Raw genomic sequence first — 10125 nt, forward strand, 5'->3', positions numbered from 1 at the left:
TGCGAATGTTCATGGGCGGTGGTGATCGTTTACCATCAGGCGAACCACCAGCTCAGTTGCCCGCTATGACATTAAAAAGATAATAATAATAACAGATTACAGATGTAAGTAATAACCTTTGATGTCTTTTATAAAGTTAATTGATATATTATTTATGACATATTTTAATCAAGATGAAGTCAAGAAACTTCTTATTGAATATCAAAAAGTATATCTAACTAAGCTATCGCATTTTTATTGAGTTATACTGATTGATTCATTGAACTTTAAAATCAAATACTCAGCTTTCCCATTCATAGTGTATAATAAAGAAACCTGCAGATATTTCTAGAGAACAATGCATTGAACTAACAAGATTGAAAAAGAAAATTGCAGCAGATTTATAGTTTCTATTTGTAACAAATGAAATGAAACACATTATCATTTTCTACATTTATTAGAGGTACAATATGCACCATCAATTATGCTAATTTAACGTATTACATAGTAATATTATTATTAATCAAATGTACCTTAAATAATATTAACAAGTAACAAATAACTTAAAAGTTGTTTCAAGTTTTTTGTATTTAATATAAATAGTCATATTTATAATGACTTATCACATTTTCCTTATAACCTCACTGTGATTTTATCATTGGACAAAGACGTTAAAATACTTTATATATTTATTTCGTTCAGTTATGTACAATACATATAGATTTTTAATAATAGCAATATTTATCGACATTCATTAGTTTGCCTTTTAAACATAATTGCATAATACCTTATAGGAACAAATCCTTTAAAAGGTTGTTATCTTTGGTTAATTCACAAACAAATTTTGAAGTTTGTATCTTGAACTAATAAAAATTATGAAAGTTTGAAATTATAAGCCATAAGGCTTAGCCATAAGCCATAAGGCAGGATATAAATCCTGTCATCCTCATAGGATGTCACCATGGCGAACCGATTTTTTATGGTGCATTTGTTGTCTGGCACGTGTTCTTTAAAAAAAATAAAAACGCCGTGGAGATTTATGGGCTGACACAAAGGAGTTTATATTATTTAAAACATTAGAGGTTAAGCTTAAGTTTAAGTTTCAAAAAGTTTGTAAGCGTTTTAGATGATTAAAATTCAAACTATCAATCGTAATTATACTTTCACAAAGCAAAAAGTGTCAAACTTACCGTGAAAGTAATAAGTTCATTGTGCGATTAAGAGAAAAGTTTCTTTAGACAATAGCATTAATAACGCGATAAAACTTTGAGTTAAATTTCTCAAAATTAAAAAGGAGCCATTGTAAATTATTATTCATCTTTACTTAATCATTATTTGGCTTATATTTCGTACGACAATGTATCTACTACGTCAATGTTATTATTTTTAAGCGGTGAGAAACATAGAATGGCCTAGAGGCCCTTGTGTGTTTCTGATCTCGTATGTTTCTCACACTGATTCAGATCATTTAGTGGATAGAATCCGTTACTTTTTAATTTTATCAGGAATTGGCCTATCCAGTTCATCAATAAACATTTTCATGCAGTTAAGTAAAAATAAACAACTACAGAAAAGTCTAGAGTTTTCTATTCTGATTTTATAATAGATATTGAGAATGTTTTCTTCAAATATAACCAGGCTTCTTGCAGGTCTAGACAAATGCTACAGATACTAGACTAGAACCTTTCATATATGGGATTGATATTGATATAATATGCATACGTTAAACAATTCGGAAATTTGAGAATAGAAACTAAACAGAAATAACATAACGCCAAGTGCCAGGCTATGACGTCGTTGTGTCAATGTTATCTATAGTATTTATCTAAACGACAGACGTGCATTCTTTTATGTCTAAACTGTTGGCATATTTGACTAATTAATTCAATTGTAATTGTATTTCGTGATACTCTGTGGTAAGTGATTGTTAAGATTGAATAGATGAGAATCGTCTACCATTTGTCTAAGCCAGCTGATGAGATCATGCACCACACACAAGGCATTATCGAATACAACGCACAGCGTTAGTTTGTACAAAATATTCGAGTTATTTAGAACCTCGAAATTTCATTTGTTCGGGCGAATTCTTCTTTTCTGCAGGGGTCCGTGACTAGTGTTTCGTTTCTTTTCTTCACCAAAATATAAATAACTCTGCAAAATAATGCAATAAACGTTAGATTAATTTGTTGCAATTCAGTTCAGCAATATCATTAATCTCTTCTAATATTAGAAATCTAAAAGCAACTCTGTATGTCTGTCTCTTCTTCACGCCTTATCCACTGAACCGATTTACATGAAATCTGGTAGGTATTTTGAGGCTCGATAAAAGAACATGAATAGGTTTAATCCCGGAAATCAGGTTGCAACGGAACAAGGGTAAATAAAAAAACAAGGTGGACTGTTTGTATACTAATATTTTTATTTTTTAAAAATGGAAATAATATCGTATTGTATATTTTATAATATAATCTTGAAAAATAATGTTCATAGATGTTTTAAGGTGGGAGGGTGTGCGAAATTTAATTATTATATTATTATCACAATAATAAATCCTGTTATAAATAACTGAGCAAGATAACATAAAGCGAAGGCGTACAACAATATAAACATTTCTCTTTAGGCGCAAGTATAATGGCGTCCATTATTAAATTATCGATCGCATGGGAAGTTACCTAGTGAAAATTTTAATAAAAATAAAAGTCAGAAATTTTGAAAGAATAGAAAAAATTTGATCACGAGGCAGGATTCGAACCTGCGTATCTTGCCTAACCGTAGCGTTGCTACGGTTAGGCAAGATATTTTTTCTATTCTTTCAAAATTTCTAATTTATAAAGCATTTCAATGCTATAAAACTAAAAATTAAAAAATAAAAGTCATTAGGTGCTAATAAATGTATTATAAAAGTAACGTCATTAGCATATTATTCTCGGTAAAAAGTAGCCTATGTGCAAATGCGGACTACAATCTGTCTTGTATCAAATTTAATACAGAAATGACAAGCTGTTTTCGTGTTAATGTTAAGAAACAACCGTATTTCCATCCATACTAGCAAACTTTCGCGTTTGTTAGTAGAATATATTGTTTCATAAACATAATTATTATAGTTATTAACGTTGAAGTCATCAAAATACCTCTGGTTGCGTTTAAATCCATAATAATGCTTATTACGAGTAATATGGAAAACTGAATGAAAAAGCAATGCCACCAAGTTTTGTAAAAAAAGTCATAATGTATTAATTTATGTATTCATGGATGCATATCGCCGTCAGCACATTGTAATTATCATGTAAGATTAAATATAGTGAAACCATATAGCATTACACTTCGTTTTAAGTCTGAAAGATCGTGTCTTATGATTGACATCTTAATGCGATAAATCGATTTTAAAAGGGATCTTTAAATATTCCAACAAATATCTCGGTAAAACTTTCTCTTCTTGTGTAATACTTTTGTATAATCTTATGCATTTATAATTTTTTATTGGGAAATGAAACTTGTTTAAGGTGTATCTGCGTATAGTGATGAAGTTTACTGCGAAATCGGAAGTAATTTATTACTTTTTACAACGTGTATATATTTCTCTTTGGGGATTTTACTGAATAAATGTATACATAAGTAGAAATCTTAAATTGCTGGTTTGTACCAACTTTGTTCTATAATAAAACTTCATATTATCTCAAATTCTTAATGAATTAATTTTACTTTTAATATGATTTTTAGAATTGCATAATTGTTTATCTAATGACCAAATAACTTACTACTTACGTAGATGTTGTTTTACATTGTTGTACTGGTATTTCATTGCGAAAAATACCTAAAGTAAATTATTATTTACTCTTAAACAGTTTTGGTTAGCGCGTACTTACGTATCGTCGCGCACGAAATAGGCCACTTACATGAATAATCCTAAAGCGAAGACCGTAAGGGCAGCGTCGAACAAATAAAAAGCGCCAGGTAGGGTTTCTATTGTTGACACGTAAATGAAGCTAGATGTGGGCATGTATATCGAGGGAGCGAGGGCCTCCATCACACCCATTATTGAACTAAGCTTGGCTGAAATAAAAGCAAACTATCGTAAAGGTTTAGAAGTACAAAAGTTGACCTGAATACTTTGTTAGGAGTTCTCGATAAATGATGGATGTGGATATGTGGAGGGAATGGAATTTTTATGTACGCTTCGATGATTACAGGTGTGCTTCTTTCCTGTTTGATGTTTGTTTCTGAACGTTCATCAATAATAAATATCAATAATAATTTATTAGGTATTTCATTGCTATGATGAAAAATAATCTTTTAAGTAGAGATAAAACATAGATATACTGGAAATAGTATTTTAAAACTATGAATTGTTAAATAAGGTAAAATATAATAGATGATTTTACCAACCTACTTCTTCTGTAGGTACAGACTTGGTAGCAATAGAGCGAACAGCGGTCAAGCCTGAAGAACTGAAAATATTGAAGACTGGTGCTAAGTAGTACCAGGTTCTATTGGGAGCGAAAGTGAGGACGAAGCATGCTGCTATCCTGCTCACACCAGCTAAACCTCCAATGACACTATCTTGAACGTCAAATTTTTTGCTCAGTATGCTGATACAGAATAGCGTTCCTGAAAGTTAGATTTAAAGTTATTGACAGTTTTATTAAATATATACATTTAATTCATCGACGTTTTTATTGACGTGACAACGTCTTAAATTAGGTTGCGGCTCGGAGTCACTCATGAAAAAGTGTAACGCCCGGTAACGTTACGATGAGTCACCGAACTATGATCGGTCCGCCGCGCGCACAGCACTAGAGAATTAGGCGCATTGAATCGGCGCGTGCTTGTGTCTCTGTCTCAATGTCAATGTCAATATATTTTCTTTAGTTAAAATTTGTGCAATTCTTATTTTCATTCAATTCCTTGTTCCTATTGTGCAATTTAATAATATTCATATCAATAAATATTCTACCGAGAAAAAGACGTTGTCACGTAAAATCTTCGCCCGTAAAACCGACTTTACAGGCAACCATTTTTTTTTATAAAAGTATATAAAAGTGAAGTCCCGTGTCCACTAGTGGGGTATGGGGCAGATGAAGTACACCTAATTTTCACTGATCGATTTTCTTTACGGTCAAGTAGGTGATCAACCTTCTGTGTCCTGCCAGACCGAGACATTTTTTTTGTGCGTACCCATCGGGAATTGAACCCAGGACCCCTCGGTTCTACGCTCACGCGTTAACCACTGTACCAAGGAGGCGGTCAATATATATGCCACAAAAGCATATTGAAACATATTATCTGAACGGAATGTACATTTATATAGCTCTATTTGGTTCTAGGCACTATTAGATTCAAATTCAGAATAGGAAATTAATGTGCGTTTTTATAATAGGTACTCCAGTTTTTACAAGATATTTACTTGAACATATGTTACTAGAGCGCAAAAAATAACGTTTATTTTTAAGATTGTTTAAAATGAACAGCTGTTAAGTTGTTTGTTGAATATACAATCAAATTACTTTGCATTTATTTATATAGTCGACATGCAGACGTGTGACCACAATCCCACCTGATGGGAAGCGGAGATGTGGTCTACGTGGGTGCACGTCTACCTAAAAGGTACCTATTCACCCTGGCTTTGAATAGTTTTAGGTTGCACCCGCTACAAATAAATACTTTGCCAGAGAGGCTAAGGAAATAATTAATTACACTAAAAACTGTTTAAAAAAAACTTTGTAAAGATCTGTATATCTATATAAATAAATTTATATGTCACAGTGTTTGTTACCAAATTCCGCCAAACAATTTGATCGTTTTTTATGAATTTTATTGTATGTATTCGATATGTGAGAATTTATTAGAGATAAAAGTGTTATGGCAGAATTATTTTTTGCCAGCTGAACTGGTTAGGATTATACCATGCGAATCAACTAAGATTAGGATCGCCCTTGTGATGACTTTGATTGATGTGTCAGTAATTATGCGCCATCTTGTTGTGACGTCATAAATTTTAATTTAAACGAATTACAAGGCTAAGTTAGGAAATAATGTTTGTATTTAAATTATATGTTAGAGTTAGAAAAATTAAAGTGGAACGTTATTGTTATGCAAACCGTAACTTTAAAGTAATTTTCCCAAATGATAAATAATATGAAATTGTTACATAAAGGTCATTGACATTTCTATTTTTTTATCAATCCCATAGTACACCAATTTAATCTTATGTTACAATTATTGTGGTGTTTACATTCTCTATTGTAGCACTTTGTGAAAAATTAAATGAATATGTAATCTAGAAGAATCGTTATATTGTATTGAAAATATTTCAAGGTTCAATAAAACTCAATTGGATTATCCGCACCTTATGTTTATTTAAATTAAATTAAATCATACAATGTTTTGCAAAGAGATAAGAAATTGGAACATTTTATAAATAATACTTTGTTCGTTTGCTCATGTTATTATAATCCTTGACCTATGGCAATATATTAAAACTATGTTGCAGACATTAACATTTAAATATTTATTTGATTACGAAATTGATTTTTAAATCCGTTAAATTTATCGTTTTTTATACAGTTGTGGTTTACCTTTTTACTTATATTATGTATCAGCTGAAATTAAAGCTATAATAAAATTTCAAGTATTTAAATACTAAAACAATAAAATCTTATGCATGATTAATCGATTAGAAAATTTCATATAAAAGCATTGCAACAAAAAAAAAAATACATTGAATTGAAGTCGATTAAAATTAATCCACGAGAATTGTTATTGTATTGTATTGTTCTGAGAATAATTCTATATAACTGGTTAAATACTGGTACAATACATTGTCCATACAAATTTGGCATTCATTAACATGATCTAGCAAACTTATACGAGAGGTTCTTTTTTATTTATTTTGTTAAGAAATAGTTTCTACGAACGTGGCAAGAACACGCGTATTTTTCTACAATGTGCATTTTATACTATAATGGTAATAAATATTAAACGATAATTCCTAATTCAGAAACAATATTATGTTTCATAAACTGAGGCCAATACATCATCAGCGTTTAGTATAAACAATTATTCTATACAAGTAGTCTACCCTGGCTTCGCTCGCGGCTATATTACCCAAAGCACTCGAGGATCATGTACATAAGAACGATAAAAAAAATGTAATTGGTGCAGTTGTTTCTGTGATTAGCGCGTTCAAACAAGCAAACAAACATACTCTTCAGCTTTGTAATATATGTAGTAAAAACAGGGCTATTACTTTTGAATCATATAATGGACAGAATTCCTAATGATTCATTCTATTTTAATCTAGATAATAAAAACATTGACGATTATTTATAATACCTATGACGATTAATTATATTATTTACCTCTAACCACTATATTTTGCAAGTCGGTTTATAGATAAAAAAAAGGCCAAAGCATTCATGCTATTACCTTATTTATATTTCATTATCACATTATTTATATTGAATATTGTCTGCATATATTACTAAATATCAATGGTTAATAACCTTTGCATGTTGGAAAGGAGACTTGGACGTATAATATGTTTTATATACTTTATTTTTTTTATTTTAAAAACTTAAGTCCAAAGCGAAGTATTATAATTATCATCATATAATAATGAACATATATACTATATTTGATACCATGATTAAGTTGATAAAAATTTATTAATATACTTGGTTAAAATTGCAGAAAATTCTTTATAAGTGTTAGTGAGACTGTACCACGGAGTTGTCCGATTAGTTTCGTGTATATTTTTTCTCGTTATGAATATGCTAATGTTTATATAATAAGTATGCTTGCTTTTTCACACTGCTATACAACAAAAATGTTGATCATATTTATAAAAAAACTTTTAAAATATTTCGTTACTGTGTTTATATAATTTGTTATACATGAAGGTTTACCACTAGTTGGGCCAAGAAGTAATGGTATATATTACTATACTCTGAAAAAATTTCAATTTTACCTGTCTATCTACAAACAATGATTGCGGTAAAACCCAGTTCCAGTTTTGGCCAATTGTGATTTTGTTGTATGCACTACAATCGATTGAAATATGTATTTAAACGCACAAATGTATAAGACATTTCAGTTCTTGTGTGGCGTTTTTGTCCACTTTATACAAACTAACTGTATATAATGAATAGATAAATGCTTACAACTAACCATATTATCTTGAGTTTTTAGTAAAATTCAAAATTCTTTAGTACTTTATTATAATAATCAACCGACGTCAAAAAAAGGGGGAGGATATCAATTCGATTGTATTATTTGTGTTTGTTACCTCATAACTTTTTATTGGGTGAACCGATTCTTGTGATTCTTAATTTGAAAGCTAGTACCCACCATGTGGCCCCGTTTAAATTTTGTCTAGTTTTGATAATTTGAAAGCAGTTTAGTCTTATGCTAAAACGTACAATGTATACAACATATTATGTTCAATGTTTATTTATCTTTTAAAATAAAATGACTATATAATACGAATGTACAGAAAATTTTTCAACAGAGGGCATTTATTGCTAGAGAGGCAAAGAGTTTCATCGCTAAATAAATCCTATATCAAACAAATAAATATTACTCACCAGTTAAACCCAATGTCATATTAATTGTCCCATACACGCTGTACTCCACTTCATCCAAATTAAATTTGCGAATGGCATACAAATATCCAACTTGGGAGTCACCTGGAAAGACATACAAAAATAAGGTATGAGGAAATTTGTTGAAAAATTCAATAAATGTGAAAGATAATATAACTGGCAAGTGATGCTGGATATCATGGATCTTTCAACATGAGAAGTTTAGAAAATATTTATCTAATATTTACTATTTATGTATATGTGTACATTTCGTGATCGTACCTAAAGGTCATAAAGGTAGGTCTTAAAAAAACAAAGTTCAATAGCGTTAAAAGCATATTTAGAAATGGTGACTACGTATCTTGTCAATGACAATAATGCAATTATTGTAGTGATTTACCATAACAACCATCGCCTAAACCTAAAAAAAAAAACAAATACTTTCTCATTCTGTTCAAGTTTATACTGAAATTACAAGTCATTAAATTTTGTGCCTCTATCGGAAAAGTATGTTTAATTAAGTGTTACCTTTTCTATTATCAAATATGGCAATTTTTAAACCCGAAGCTTACCCGAACCTAAGTAGGTAGGCAAATAAAAAGTAATATCTCTTTTAATTTTATAAAAATGTAATTAAATTATGTAGGTAATATGTTTCATTCATTATGTTTCAATATTTTCTGGACTAATTTCGTTTATTAAAAATTATATTAACTGTCAAAACTATGGCTATATCAATATCTTTGAATCTCTCGTACTCATACACGGCAAACAATTGTCTAGGCTTATCGCTTAAAGTTCATTAACACGATAACTGTTTATATGTGACGTGACAACATACGCGGACTTGATGCTTTTATTGTTATCGTTTCTTGAGAATTAGATCCCATTTAACCTGTTACTATGTCATGTGCGAAATTATGATTAACACTGGCTGGCAGATCTTGTACATGAGTCATAAATTTTTTTGGAAATTTTCAAACGGAAAACTAAGTTCTCATAAGTATATATATCGATAATTTTTTGTCTCATCAATGACTTAACATATCAAACTGAAATTATAACCAAGCTAAAAAAAACTCCCGTATTTCTATCGTGTAAAAGTCCTGTAAAATCAAACTTATTGATCAATGTGGACAAAATATATTATAACCATAAGAGTATTTTTATTGACCTAGAATCATAAAATTTGACAAACGAGGTTCATGTATGGAAAATAATCTGAAAACTATAAAATGTATCTATCTCTACTACTCTCTGTAGTATATGCAATACTATAAGATTACTTTTAAATATTTAAATGTGATCAAATTTCCATTCTTTTCCATATGTACATATAAACAAAAAAATATCGTATAGATCGATCAGATTCTGTATCTGTGTGTGTCTACAAACCTCGGTATGCAAGTCTTAATTGCATTTGGCCATGTTTTTAATGTTCATATATTTTAAAACTAGATTATTCCTAACATATGTCTAAGAAATGGAGTGGAAGTTTAAATCAGAAAACAGTTGCATCAAAATGTTTAGAAGAATGTCCGCTACATAATGACTACCAAGCAATATT

At 30.1% G+C, this 10125-nt stretch overlaps 1 protein-coding gene across 1 annotated transcript in view; it reads right to left on the bottom strand.

The window, feature by feature from the left end:
- Window positions 1–428: 428 nt before the first annotated feature.
- LOC119831777 overlaps window positions 429–10125 on the bottom strand; it is a 16790-nt gene continuing 7093 nt past the window's right edge. The window contains exons 2-5 of the mRNA XM_038355278.1: window positions 8562–8663; window positions 4366–4587; window positions 3876–4032; window positions 429–2130 (exon numbers count right to left, since the gene is read on the bottom strand). Of these exons, the coding sequence (XP_038211206.1) occupies window positions 2031–2130; window positions 3876–4032; window positions 4366–4587; window positions 8562–8663 (581 nt within the window). The 3' untranslated portion in view covers window positions 429–2030. The remainder of the gene's footprint in view (window positions 2131–3875; window positions 4033–4365; window positions 4588–8561; window positions 8664–10125) is intronic.

This window comes from Zerene cesonia, chromosome 14, assembly GCF_012273895.1.
Source record: "Zerene cesonia ecotype Mississippi chromosome 14, Zerene_cesonia_1.1, whole genome shotgun sequence".
Taxonomy (NCBI): Eukaryota; Metazoa; Arthropoda; class Insecta; order Lepidoptera; family Pieridae; genus Zerene; species Zerene cesonia.